Here is a 14,184-nt window from a genome sequence, read left to right on the forward strand (position 1 = left end):
GATACCTCCCATGTGATGTTCCCTCTACCTGGAGTAATCCTCTTTTCCCACTCAACCTCTGTGGTGGTTGCAAATCCTTTGACACTTCTCTGATGAAAAGGTAGAAAGTACATCCCCTCCCCTTTGAATCTGGGCAGATTTGTGACAACTTCGACTAATAGAGATTGTGACTTCCACCCTGGCCAGCAATGCTAAGTGGTTAGAGCATCAGCCCACTTACCAGAGGGTCACAGGTTCAATTCCTGGTCAAGGGCACGTACCTGTATTGCAGGTCCCATCCCCACTCCCAGTCCGTGTGCGTGTGGGAGGCAACCAATCAATGTGTCTGTCACATGGATGTTTCTCTCTCCCCCTCTACACCCTCCCTTCACTCTCTCTAAAATTAATGCAGGGGGTGGGGGTGGGGGGAAGAATTCCTACTCCTTGGGTAATGATTTAAAAAAATTATAAAAATAGAGAGATAATGTGACTTCCAAGGTTAGGTAGTAAGAGGCAATGCAGCTTCCTCCTTGTCTACTGGAATGACTAGCTCTAGGTGTGTTGAGGCATGTGAGAAACGTGGTTATGCTGAGGTAGTCATGTTCTGAGGAAGCCCAAGCCACATGGAAATCATGTGTAGTTTCTATAGTCTATAGTTCCAGCTCATCATGTGAGCCCTGGTGCCAGATTGTTTTATGCCACTAAATTTTGGGGGTGATTTGTAACCCAGCAATAGTAATTAAAACAGCCCTCTGTCAACTAGTTAATGTCTACCTGTCACAGCTTAAATCTAACTTCTCAGGAATCCTTTTAGGCTTTACTCACCCTCCAACTGGATCAGGTTCTTCTACTATAAACATCTTTTATTTTTTCATATCTAAACATATATTTCCTTCCTGTTGGTTTAATTTAAATGTATGGTTTGTTCAAAAAGGCTGTAGCCCTGGCTGGTTTGGCTCAGTGGATAGAGCGTCGGCCTGCGGACTGAGGGGTCCCAGGTTCGATTCTGGTCAAGGGCATGTACCTTGGTTGCAGGCACATCCCCAGTTGGGGGTGTGCAGGAGGCAGCTGATCGATGTTTCTCTCTCATCGATGTTTCTAACTCTCTATCCCTCTCCCTTCCTCTCTGTAAAAAAATCAATAAAATATATTTACAAAAAAAAAAAAAAAAGGCTGTAAACAAATATTTACCATGTCTCTGAGAGACAGAAACTTTTTACAGAAATCTATTCCATCCTCCCGTTTTAAAATAGATATCAAAGTAATCCTGACTATATATACTCTCCAACGTTTTATTATGAAGTTTCTAACATACAGCACAGTTGAACAATTTACAATATATCCACCACTTAGATCTTACCATTAACATTTTACTGTTTGCTTTATTCACATCCACCTATTACTCTATTCATCCATTAATCTAAATTTTTAAAAATATATTTTATTGATTTTTTTACAGAGAGAAAGGGGGAGGGATAGAGAGTCAGAAACATGGATGACAGAGAAACATTGATCAGCTGCCTCCTGCACATCCCCTACTGGGGATGTGCCCTCAACCCAGGTACATGCCCTTGACCAGAATCGAACCTGGGACCTTTCAGTCCGCAGGCCAATGCTCTATCCACTGAGCCAAACCGGTTACGGCCATTAATCTAATGTTTAATGTATTTCAAAATAAATTAGACATTGGTATGCTGATCCCTAAATAATTCAGTATGCATATCTTTAACTAGAGTTCAATATTTCTTTTTTTTCAATATTTCTTTTTCTTGAGGTAAACTTAACATACAATGAAATTCAAAAATTTCACTGTATGTTGACAAGTGCACACACCTGTGTAACACAAATCCCTACCCAACATGGTAACTGGACTCTTTATATGGTAGCCCAGGGCTCAAGAGAGCAAGAGAGAGCAAGAAAGAGAGAGCGAGAGGAGCCACATGGAAATTATATCATCTTTTCTAATCCAGTTTAGAAATTTAAAACAGTATCATTTCCTCTGCATTCTGTTTATGGAGGCGGTCACAAAGTTCTATCCAGTTTCAAGGAGAAGAAATCTAGATTCTAATTTTTTATAAGAAATGTTTCAAAGAACTTGCTGACAAAACAAACAGGTTTTTAATAGTCCAAACAGATAATGATAGCTTAGAATAAGGTGAGGGCCATGGAAGGGGAAGAAGGGGTTAAATTCTGGATAGATTTTAAAGGTAGACCTGACAGAACTTGCTGGTCAACTGACTGTGGGTATAAGGAAAAGACAAGAGTCAAGGACGACTTTGAGGCTTTTGGACTGAGCAGGAAGGACAAAGCTGAGGAAAGTTTGGGAGGAGCAGGTTTAGGGGGTAGATTGGGAGCTCAGTTTAAGACCTGTGCAGTATGGGACATCTCTTAGACCTCTGAGTGAGGATGATGAGCAGGTAGCAGGATATAGAAGCCTGAGGTTTAGTGGCCAGGTCTAGACTGAAGATATAAATTTAGGGACTATCAAAATAGAGATAGGATGTAGAGCCAGGAAGCTACAATAGCACATGGGAAGAGTTTAGATAGAGAAGTTAAGACCAGAGCCCTGGGACACACCAAAGTGACATGTCAGTGATGCTAGAGGCAGGGGAAGGAAAAGCTTCGAGGGTGGGATCAATGAACCAAATACTGTCCTGGTTCAAGCAGAACGTGGACTGAGGACTAACCACTGTCCAACACCCTGATAGCTTCATACCAAGAGGGAAGTTCCTTCTGTCTCATCTGAGACAGGAGGATCCACTCCTGAGTTAAGATGAGTCCCAGTCCTGCCTGAAGCTTTGCCTGGAACCCCTCCCCTGCCTAGACCTCAAAGAGGATAAAACTAGAAGAGATTCTGTACCACAGTCAGTAAGTAGGGTAAGGGTGGGGTGGGGGGGGGGGGGGGGGTGACTATTTCCCAAGCATGACTCTTGGCCTTTCCAGACTCTTTTCTCAGAGACAACCTGTAACCCAAAAAGAGCATTTCATTGGGAAAAACAGAATTTCTACAATTCAAAGTCTTCTGGCCTCAAGTGAGGCTCCTTCCCTCCTCAGCCGCATCCTTGGGGTCCTGGGGGTCGACCTGGCTGGAGGAGACCAAGTCCCTGAGTCTTCAGTGTGACCCAGTAGAAGGGATAATTGGGCGTCCACTTTCCTGGAAAAAAGCGAGGTAGTAGAGGCTGAGGTATGTGCTCAGGATTGGGGTCTGGAGCTCTGGATAGTTCTGGGAAAGGGGTTCAAGAGAGGTGGACACTTGACGGGAATCTCAGAAGATAAAGCCTGGAGATAGTCACCTTTTCTGCCGCCGCAGCTCGGCCCTCTGAACCCTTAGCACCTGCAGCACAGGGTCCTCCTGGAACTCGCTGCTGTCGGAATCTGGAGGAAAAAGAGCGAGCTCCAGGGGGCTGGACTCATAATATGCTCGACAGCAGATCCCAGCAGCCACACGCATCAGTTCACCTTCAGCAGCCTGCAGAAGCCTGGCGGCCTGGGAGAGCAGGTCCTCTGGGGGGGCGTGGTCAGCAGCGGGCGAGGAGGTGACCGCAGCCTCTAAAGACCCCGCCTGGACCAAAGGGGGCGGGGCCTCAACCCCGGTGGAAGCCTCTTCAGCTGGAGGGGGCGGGGCCTTGGGCTGAGGATTCCTGACTTCCTTGCAAAGCACCCACCCCTCTGCGGGAGGCGTGGCTTTGGCATCTCGAGACTCGGCCTTAGGCCAACCAGGTGGGGTCGCCTGAGGAAACCGTGAATCCGATAGAGGGGATGTAACTTCTGAGCACCGGGGCATGACCTTAGTTTTGGGTTGTGCGGTCTTCATTTTCTGAGATTCAGCCAGAGGTGGAGGCAGGCCCTTGAGGCGAGGGGGCGTGTCCTCCAGGCTGTCGGGGAAGAGCCGAGCGGTCACTACCTGGCCCAGAGGGCCGCGGAGCTGCGGGCTGGGCTCCTGGTCAGCCATGACTCGCCCAGCAGATTCTGGGCGCCAGGCTCTACCCTTCCGAGGTTTGGGGTCCGGCCTCTCGAGCTGCGCGGAGCTACATGGCGCAGGGGTGGGCGGGCCCTGGGGAGTGATAGGGGGCCCAGGAATAGAGGCACAGGGCGTGTGGGGGACGCCCCCAAAAGATACCCAGGAACCGGTCTGTGGGGCCCAGAAAAACCCTTGGGGGTAGGGGCCCCGAAAGATGTGTGGAGAGAACCCTGGGGGAATAGGAGGCCTCTCCACATAGACTTCCTGGGGAGCAGGCCCGGCCACACTGCCCCAAAGTGGGATGCAGTTAGGCTGTGTTCCCAGGGAACTAAGGGTCTCCGCAGGGGCAGGCGAGGTATGCAGACAGACAGGGACAGGAACCTGAGGGGGAGAGAAAGGGTAGGGTGTCCTCAGTTCCACTCAGGCCTCCGGCCTCCCTCCCTCCAACTACCCTTAGGATCCCCCTCAGATGCCTCCCTCCCCCATCTCACCGGAGTAGTGAGGGCAGAGGTCCCTGGCAATACCCAGGTTCCATCACCCTGACCTCCTTGAGCTTGTTCAAGCTTCCGCCGCTGTCGCCACTGGTACAGAATGTCATCCTCTGGTCGCAGGGGTGCCTGGGAGGAGACCAAGGCTGGAGCAGGGATGGGAGCTGGTGCGGGAGTTGCTGTAGGGTAAGTAGAGGGAAGAAGGGTAAGACAGGAGGTTCTGGGGATGACCAACCTGATGACAGCCAGTGCACACAACATTCGACTGTACCAATATTCAGACATGCTCTCCAGATAATGTCCCAACTCCTCTCTAGAGTGGGAAGTGAAGAAGGGCAAAGTCAGAGGAGAGAGGACTCATGGACTTCCCAACTTGCCATCATTCAATTCTTCCTTCATTAACAAATGTTTATTTAGCTCTTACTATTGAGCCAGGCACTGTTCTGGCTCAGTACAACAGTGACTCAGGACAGGGCCACTGGCTGTCCTCGGTCCAGTACGGCAAAAGAACATTTTCCCATCACCCAGAGCATCATTTTAACAGCAATGATAAGTAGGGCTACCACTGTCTCTCAGAAGCCTGACCACCTGATGCTACACAGGGAGGGGGGGGGCATCATCTCAGACCTCTCTCTCCTCCCCAACTCTTTATATCCCCCAAAAAGATGTGTGGATAGAATCCTGTGATTCTACTTCCAAACCTGGCCACTGCCCTCTACTCTGCTCAAGCTCTGGCCCAAGCCAAACTACCAGCATCTCTCACTGGGTACCGAGAGCAGCCGGGGGGAGTTTGTTAACACTCGAGGAAAATCATGTACCCTCCCTCCTCAGAACCCTCTCGTGGCTCCCTGGTACTAAGATAATGACCAAATGCCTCCCCAAGCCAACATGGCCCAATGTAATCTACCTCTGCCAATCTGTCCCTCCTTATCACATACTACTCTCACCACTGGCTCTTGCCTTTTCTAGTTCATTGTCTGCACCATGCTTCAGGTCCTCTGAACATGTTAGAAGGCGCCTGTCCCCACCTTCATCATTCAGGTCTCCACCTAGATAGCATCTCTTCTAGGAAGGCCTTCTCTGACTTCTCAGCATCACAATCCTCTCCTGAATAGCCCTCGTTTCTGGCTACATTTCACATTTGCTTGTGGGGTTATGTAGCTACTCTCTTCTACACTCACTATGCTGTGAGAACCCTGAGGATAAAAGTATTTATGGTTGGTTCACTGTGGAACATCTAATCCTACTCTCAGGGCCTCATACACAGCAGAAATTTAATTTTTGTTAGATGAATGAATGATCTGCAAAAAAAAAAAAAAAAATCATGAAATAGGTACTAGTTTTATTCCCATTTTAAAGAAGAGAAAATTGAGGTTCAGAAAGGAAAGGTGAACAAAAGGTGGAACTTGGATGGAAGGAAGAATCAGACAGGTGAGTTTGAGCAGGATCACACACATGCATGAAAACCTCTCTGGTTACTTGTGCTTGCCTGTCCCCACTCATGGAGCCCCATGAGATACACAGAGCACCTGTCCTGTGCTCCACTGCATCCCAGGACCTGGGCACAGACTAAAAGTAACCACAATGATGGCACCAACAGTAACCCTGGTCCTTAATCTCATTTCTGAAATCTTGCATGTTTTAGCAAAGTTGTATGGTATATACAGTGTAGCCAGGGGTCTGATGCCGTACACCAGACTCTAACACATTGGTACTTGGTTGAACAACATGCAATTGGCAATATTTAACCATTTTTTACTTACAAAGGCAAAAATTTCATATGTTTCAATGTAATATATCCATAGCAAAAATATGAAGTTGTCCTAAATGATAGATAGATAGATAATAAATATCCTTCTCATTGTTGAGGTCAGATTTTGCTGTCAAATCAAATGTAGCGCCAAATTTGCAAGAAGCCTTCTGATTTTGGAGCTTTGTGTTTAGAGAGGCAAATAGGATACAGAGAGAGAACCTGTCCTACTAATGATAGCTACTATTAACTGACTGGTGCTAAGTACTCCATATTCATCAACTAATTTAATCTTCACCACACCCACAGTAGAAGAGTATAATTATTATCCCCGTTTTAAAGCTGAGGAAACAAGGAAGGCACAGAGTGGCATTTGTGGGACTCACACTGGCTGCCCTCAATCCTTGTTCTCCAGAACTCACCATGTGCCTTGGGGTCAGAGCCCTTGCTGGAGTCAGGGGTGAAGGCCACAGAGGAAGGAGAAAAACCATCAGAGCTGACAGGGAATAAGGAATTGCTGGAATTGCTGGGGCTGCAGGAGGAGGAGACGGAGGCTTTGCTGTAGGAAGAATACAGAAGTAAGGCAAGAGGGGTCTCAGAGGCAATGGGTGGGGCCTGGAGTTGAAGGAGTGGAGAGGATGATGGGGGCAGGGAAAGCACCTGTGTTTCAGCAGCCTGGCAGCTCTGCTTTGCAGGCTCAGCATCTCCAGGTCCAGCAGAGATGAGTTCCATGTGTTGAGGCTCTGTGAGGTGAGATGGTCAGAGGCCAGCCCAGATTCCAAAGGCTGCTCAGACAGAGGGCCTGGAGTGCATATCTGCACTCCACCTGGTACCCTCACACGCTGGCTTAAAATCTGCTCTTCCTCTTCAGGGAAGAGTAACCCAGTTTTCCTGTGTGGATCACACCCCTCAATGAAATTCCTGTTGTAGGAGAAGTGTTGACCCTGCCTTCCTGACCAGGCCTGGCTAATCACAACATTCTGTCCTCTGGTTCACAGTGATTGTGAGCTGATGAGAGTAACAGGGGCTTTGGATGGAGCTATCAGAAAAGGCTCCTCTTTCCTGTGGATTAAATAAGTTAAAAGGCTAGAACTACTGAGGCCATCTTAGCTACTATGAGAGGAAAGCCTGCCTGAGACTGAGCCCAACAAAGAAGAACAGAAAGCCAAACCAGTCAGGTTCTTCCCAATAGTGTTCAAACACTTGGATCCAGCCATGCCTGAAAGAAGCTACTTTTGGACTTTTTAATTGCATTAGCAAACCAATCCTTTTTTTGTTTGTTTGTTTATGCTTCCTTGAATTGTGGACTGACTCTAATTCTATCCCAGGGCTGGTGATGTCAGTTCAGGTAACATAGGCGGAGTAAATGGGGATGTCACCTGCTTTATTTCCTGAAGGGGGGCCATAGCCTTAGCCTGTGATGCACTGGCCACCTTGGCAAGAGTCAGGACTTCCGTGGTGAGTCTTCCTTCTGGTTTATTGGCTCCTGCTGAGAAACCCCAATTGATGTAGGAGGGCCAGGAGGAGTGGCTGCTGAGAGCACTGTACAAGAAAGATTCTGGAACAGCATAGAAGGACCTGGAGAGTACTATGCTAAGCGAAATAAACCAGTCAGAGAAAGACAAGTACCACATGATCTCACTTGCATGTGGAATCTAATGAACAAAATAAACTGATGAACAAAAATGATCCAGAGACCTTGAAACATGCAACAGACTAACCTATTTCAGAGGGAAGGGAGTGGGGGGGAAGAGATTAAACAATGAATTTATATGCATATATGCATAGCCCATTGACAGGCAATAGTGAGGGAAAGGCCTGGTGAGGGGACAGGAGTTGAGTGGAGGGGGTCGATGGAGGGAAAAAAGACATTTGTAATACTTTCAACAATAAAGATAAATTTTTAAAAAAAGAAAGAAAAGGTTTTAGGCCAGGAGTGGATGGGACTGAAGCAAGTACCTGCTGCAAGTTGACTAGTAGGGTCTGGAGATTCAGGCCGCAACCACCAAAAGTCAGCTGGGGTTGGGCCTGCAGGCTGGCGTTCCTCTCGGCTTGTGGGCTGAGCCTGGCGGAACCGGTTTATGAACCTGTGGGCATCAGAGAATGGGAGGAGGGTGGGGTAAGGAGAGCCAACTAATAATAACAGTAATAATCACAACTACCAGGGACAACTACCAGGTGCTTCCATAATGCTCAATGTTTATTGAGCATTATGGAAGCACCTGGTAGTTGTCCCTCAATATCCATTCTCTTTTCTTATATAGTAATACAATATTGTGGACACATACCCACTCTTCTATACATACATTTGCCAAGTGCCCTTGTAACTTTATGGCCATGAAACTGGGTTCTTGACTAACAGGGTGTGAAGAGATGTGATTCTGAATAATGGATGTTGTTGGGAGCCATTTTGGTCCATGAAGGAAAGGGCAACAGTCTGGGGAGGGGAGAAGTGGCGGGGTGGGGGGTATGAGATAGAAGTAAACTGTGTCTCTGATACCTCAACTAGGGGCTGCTATATTGGCCCTGGTTGCTTCTGCCTATACTGTTAGTTGAGGGAGAAATAAGTACTATTTTTGTTTAAGCCACAATTAATTTGGGGCTCTTTGTTGTAACAGCTGAACTTGTACCCTACAAATCCAAGTGCTCACTATGTGACAAGCATTGTTATAGAAGCTTTACAGACAGTAAGTAACTCATTGAAAGCTTAAACAGCCCTAGGGGATATGTTATTCATATCCCCAATTTTTTTTTTTTAAATATATTTTATTGATTTTTTACAGAGAGGAAGGGAGAAAGATAGAGAGTTAGAAACATCGATGAGAGAGAAACATCGATCAGCCGCCTCCTGCACATCTCCTACTGGGGATGTGCCCGCAACCCAGGTACCTGCCCTTGACCAGAATCGAACCTGGGACCCTTCAGTCCGCAGGCCGACGCTCTATCCACTGAGCCAAACCGGTTTCGGCATATCCCCAATTTTCAGACAAAAAAACTTAGACCAAGATCATACAAAGAGTAAGTGACAGAGCTGGGATTTGAACCCAGGCAGCCTAACTCCAGAGCTCTTAACACACATGAAGTGTGGTCCTGAAAGTGCTACATAAACAGCACTGGCTGTGGTAATAACAGGATGCCTTCCCCCCGCCCCCCAATCTTTCTTGCCCTCAGGGCTGATGGTACTTACTTGGCCACCACGGAGTCACTACTGTCAATCAGGGTGGGTGGGGAGGAGGCACCCATCTGTTCCTCAGTGGTGCTGGGTGGGGAAGGGGTCCCTGACCTGGATGGCCAGGACTCCTCAAATAGCTCAGGGGAGTTGGGATCTGTGGCCAGAGCCTTGGGAGTTTCTGGGATCCTGGATCTCTGGGACCTGGATGGACTCAGGGTCTAAGATAGGGGAGGTAGGGAGAAGAAAAAGTGATATCCCTGAAACAAAGACACACATGAAGTCTTAGTCCAGAGGGGAGGAAACACATCTCACAATGGTAACAACTCAGAGTAAATTCGGCTATGCTGGTGGTAGAGGAGTAGATGAAGGAAGGGCCGGGGGAGAGGAGGAGGGACTGTGTTTAATCTCTCACCTGCATCTCTTATCACAGGTCTTCACTCCCTTGCTACTAGGCTGGCACAGAGCACTCTCTGTGTGGTGTTCTCACCTTGGGGTGCCAGGTCTAGCTTTGACCCAGGGGAGCATCCCCAAAGGGGCTGTCTCGAGTGTTGAAAACTTGCAGGCTGCAAGGAGAGAGTAAAGTTGGTAGGCAGATCATGGTCACTGCAGCCCAGGAGGAATCAGGGCAGGAGGATGGGAAGAGGAGGGCAGAAAGACTATACAATTCCCATGGATTCCTGTAAGAGATGGACCATAATTCCCACAAAGCACCACTGCACATTCAAGATAATGATACTGGAGGCGCCAGCCCTTGGAGCAGTCTCAAAAGAGAAGAAGCGAGGAACTGCTAATGGTGGCTCTCAACACTGGATCCAGCCTAGGAGCTGTCTTAAAACAACAACAACAGATGCGTGGTCCTCACTCCAGACTAAAAGAATAAGAATTATCTGGAAGCAGTTGTTAGGCATCTGTATCTTTTTCCTAGCGCCCCGGAGAATTTTGGAGTGGAGCTCGGGTTAAGAACCATGGCTAAACCCTATCGCAGTACATTTCCCATAAGTCTTGGGGGCACTAAGGAAAAAGGGGCAGATGCACTACAATCCCCATCAGTCAATGGGCTCTTCCTAAGCAAGAAAGATAAACAAAACAACACCTATGGGAGTCTGGGGGCAATTTCAAAATTAAGAAACTTGATTCCCAAGATGCTCCTGGACACTCTTAGAAGAAGGAAAAAAAGCATCTTGGGGTCACTAACAGCGGAACGCAAGACACTATGGGACCCCCGGGGACGGTGAAGTCCAAGACTGGAGCAGCCAAAGCTGTGGAACAGTTTGCGGGTTTCAGTTCCCTGCGGCTGAGGAGAGACTCCGGACCCCAGCCATCCGGACCCCAGGCTGTGCTTCTCTCACCCTGGTCTTCCCCGGGCATCCTGCGGTCCCGGGAAGAGGGATGGCCTCACCTGCGGTTCATCCGGTGGCTACTTCCGCGCTTCGCGGAACTCCCCTTCACCGACCGACCCAGCGCCTCTCGGTCGCTTAGCAATGCCCTATCAGCCCGCCCCCTCCGGGTGCCCTCGCGGGACTACAGCCGCCTCCAAGGCGACCAATGATGAACAGTAATTGGAAAGCGGCCAAAGGCGGGTGACTGAAAGAGCGTGTGTGATTGGAGAACCATAACGTGCAGCAGTGATTGGCAAGCCTGTGGACCAATGGAGAGAATATAAAACTGTGTTCAAGGTTAGGAGGGGTTCTAAAGTACCCGCGCTTCCCTGCAGCCTGGTCTTACAACCTTCTTGCGGCGGGAATCTCGTCCAGACTATTCCAACAACCGCTTTTCCCGTTGTAGGGGCAACCAGGGAGACTGTCCCCTCTCTAACGGACATCCCTCCATCCGTCGGACCTGCAGGACCGTCCCTCCCGGTCACCTGCTTCCATTTTGCTGCAGGAGCAGCTGGTTGCGCCAAGTGCCAGGCCTGGGCTCCTGGCCAGGTGGCGGGATCAAAACAAGCTATTTCGGGCCAGGCGCACGCCCCCCCGGGGGCCAACCTGGACTCTTGTCCACGGTCCCTGGCCGCTGCTCACCTGGCAGACCCCGCTACTCTGCATCCGAGACTGAGTCAGAGGCACAGAATTAGGCCCGGCTTGCCCGGGACTGGGCTGATGGAAATAGAGTCTGTCCTGTGTCCTTCTGACAGTTTGGCTGGTCCACCGCATTCTCTACCCACGACTCTGCTCATAAGACTGCCATCTGCGTCATCCCCAGAGCTGCCTGAGGGGCGGGGGTGGAGTAAAGGGACTGGGAGCTCTGCAGAGGGCTTCTCAAGCCCTGGGTCCCAAATTCCGGCAAGGCTCCGCCTCCTCAGCCTTAGTTTCCCTTCGGGGAAACTGGAGAATCTTGATACCTCTCTGGCATCCAGCAGGAGCTTAATAAATGGCCAAGTCATTGTTGGCTTTCTAAATAAGGCTCTGTTAGTGGCTGGGTCTGGCCGCAGTCCGAGTGTCCCCGGGCGGCCCGCGGAGGGCGGACACAGGGCGTCCTATAAAGCTGCGGGGCGCACCAGGGGCACCACCGCGCAGGAGGAGCAGGATGGAGATCCCGGTGCCCGTGCAGCCGTCTTGGCTGCGCCGCGCCTCCGCCCCGTTGCCCGGGCTTTCGGCGCCTGGGCGCCTCTTCGACCAGCGCTTCGGCGAGGGGCTCCTGGAGGCTGAGCTCGCTGCACTCTGCCCCACCACGCTGGCGCCCTACTACCTGCGCGCACCCAGCGTGGCGCTGCCCGCCGCCCAGGTGCCGGCCTGGGGAGGGGTTCCGGCCATCCTCGGGGGGGATGAGGGGATGTCCCTTGACTTTGAGAGGGACGAAGAATCCGGCCACTCAGAGGGGCTTCTGGGGTTCCCCAAGTACGGAATTTTAGAGGCCAGATTAATGGAGGGGTCGAAGGTCCCCGTCCATCTGAGGAGAATCTCAGTTCTAAGGGGACTGATAGGGTGAGGCGGTCACTCTTGGGGGGGGGGGGGGGACCTTGGTGACTTTGAAGGAGGCTAGTAACCCAGGGAATCTGGGGTGGGGTGGGGTGGGAGGCCGATCATTCTGAAGGGCGTAGGGCGCCCAGTGACCCCTGCGGGGAGGGAACGTTGTGTTATTCTCGGGAAGAGTTTGTAGATGATATGAAGTGACCCTATGTCCCCGGAGAGGCAGAGGGGAGGGTCTTGTGACTGGAGAGTGGGGAGGGGCTGGCCACTCTGAGAAGGGAGGAGGACTAGTAACGGCTGAGGGGCCAGGGGTCCCGTGTGGGTGTGGCAGCGCGGGCCCGGGGCTCTGAGAGCAAAGGGCCCGCGGAGTCAGCGTCCAGGGACACATCGACTGTGGGGTCGCCGACACGGGGGAGGAAGGGGACTCACTCTGTGAGGCCTGAGGCCTCTGACTGGCAGGGAAAGGGGCCTCTTCCCTCGGGTGAGAGGAGGATGAGACCAGTTATTCGGGATGAGGAGGCCATCCATGGCTACAGGTTGGAAAGGGGACTCCCAGTTTCAGAGGCCAGAGTCAGCTGCGCTAGAACCCCGGAGGGAGAGGCCTGGCTAGGGTCCTGGGAGCCCTGCCGCGCCCGATGACAATGGGCTGTGCACAGGTGCCCGCCGACCCCGGGCATTTCTCGGTGCTGCTGGATGTGAAGCACTTCTCCCCGGAGGAAATCACTGTCAAGGTGGTTGGTGAACATGTGGAGGTGCACGCTCGCCATGAGGAGCGCCCGGTGAGCCCGCTGGTGGGGGCAGTGCCCCGTGAGCCCGCTGGTGGGCAGGCCTAGGGGAGCGGGGCAGCCATAGGGAAGGGTGGGCCTCTCAAGCCTCTCCGTTTCCAGGATGAGCACGGATACGTGGCTCGAGAGTTCCACCGCCGCTACCGTTTGCCGCCTGGTGTGGACCCTGCCGCTGTGACATCAGCGTTGTCTCCCGAGGGCGTTCTGTCCATCCAGGCCGCGCCCGTGCTGGCCCAGGCCCCACTGCCGCAACCACAGGCTGCTGCCAAGTTGGGGTCTGGGCACACCTGAAGCCTGGGGACCGCCGCAGGCCACCTCTTTTAAAGCCGACCTGACTCCGCCCAGCCAGATGTACCAAGCTCGCCAAGACCACCACCCCTACACCCCATCTGGGGTCCAGCCGGGACCCTTCCAACCTAGACTCAGCCCTGATCTCTCTCACACACCCTCGTTTTCAAACCCCAACACCTTCCTAGCTTCCAGACCCTACAAGCCCATCCCCACTAACCCATTTCTTGGCTTGTAAACCCACTCAAAACCTATTTCCTTCTCATTATGAAAATAATCACTCTGACACCTGATTATGATAAGAGACAGCCCTGTTCCCACCATAGGCCAATTAAGCACAACCCTCCCCCCACCCCCCGCTACCCCACAAAGCCCCAGACGCTGCAGACTTCCCACACCAGATCACCCAAGCCTGGTCTTCCCCTCATTCTAACCAGACAGTCCACCCCCACCCCTCTTCTCATCTTCTGACATAAAACCTCAGCTAGCCACCTTCAGACTCTTGAATCCCTTTTCAGACCCCCGCCCTTGGAAAACCCATTCTAGACCAACCAGGACCCTCAAAATGTAGATATCCTGCTCATTTCCCCAGGCTCTGCAGAATGTCCTAACCCTCCTCCAACTTCACCAAGGACACCCCAGTCACTTTGTCTTGACCCTTAAGTCTCTAATCACAGGCAATCCACCTTCCAGACTCTACCCCTTATTCTCCAAGACCCAGCCTGCAGCCACTTTCTTAGATTTTGATTCCCAATTTTTCTCCCTCCCTAAATTCCCTGCTGTCCTATCCCCTCACTCCTCAATAAATGTGCTAGAGCTGTGCCATCTGCTTTATGTCTGGGCCTGGAAGGA

The 14,184-nt window shown here is 51.1% G+C and overlaps 2 protein-coding genes across 2 annotated transcripts; one reads left to right on the forward strand and one right to left on the reverse strand.

The window, feature by feature from the left end:
• Window positions 1–2,078: 2,078 nt before the first annotated feature.
• On the reverse strand, window positions 2,079–10,841 carry PROSER3 (proline and serine rich 3). Its single transcript, XM_036346773.1, is given in 12 exon segments — window positions 2,079–3,056; window positions 3,058–3,133; window positions 3,273–3,354; window positions 3,439–4,321; window positions 4,432–4,607; window positions 6,601–6,737; window positions 6,839–6,921; window positions 7,558–7,667; window positions 8,138–8,265; window positions 9,366–9,568; window positions 9,763–9,913; window positions 10,750–10,841. Coding segments are annotated over 11 exon segments (1,911 nt in total). The 5' UTR covers window positions 9,769–9,913; window positions 10,750–10,841; the 3' UTR covers window positions 2,079–3,029.
• Window positions 10,842–11,802: 961 nt separating this feature from the next.
• On the forward strand, window positions 11,803–14,155 carry HSPB6 (heat shock protein family B (small) member 6). Its single transcript, XM_036346783.1, has 3 exons — window positions 11,803–12,074; window positions 12,916–13,038; window positions 13,147–14,155. Exons 1-3 carry the CDS (start codon window positions 11,877–11,879, stop codon window positions 13,333–13,335), a joined length of 510 nt encoding a protein of 169 aa, XP_036202676.1. The 5' UTR covers window positions 11,803–11,876; the 3' UTR covers window positions 13,336–14,155.
• The last annotated feature ends 29 nt before the right edge of the window (window positions 14,156–14,184 follow it).

Source organism: Myotis myotis, unplaced genomic scaffold (genome assembly GCF_014108235.1).
Source record: "Myotis myotis isolate mMyoMyo1 unplaced genomic scaffold, mMyoMyo1.p scaffold_m19_p_19, whole genome shotgun sequence".
Taxonomy (NCBI): domain Eukaryota; kingdom Metazoa; phylum Chordata; class Mammalia; order Chiroptera; family Vespertilionidae; genus Myotis; species Myotis myotis.

What these genes read in the sequence shown, in the direction of transcription:
- HSPB6 (XM_036346783.1), top strand. Translation starts at nt 11,877, where the DNA reads ATGGAGATCCCGGTGCCCGTGCAGCCGTCTTGGCTGCGCCGCGCCTCC. An exon ending in TGGCGCTGCCCGCCGCCCAG is followed by an intron (nt 12,075 to 12,915) that starts GTGCCGGCCTGG and finishes GGCTGTGCACAG; the next exon opens with GTGCCCGCCGACCCCGGGCA. An exon ending in CTCGCCATGAGGAGCGCCCG is followed by an intron (nt 13,039 to 13,146) that starts GTGAGCCCGCTG and finishes CTCCGTTTCCAG; the next exon opens with GATGAGCACGGATACGTGGC.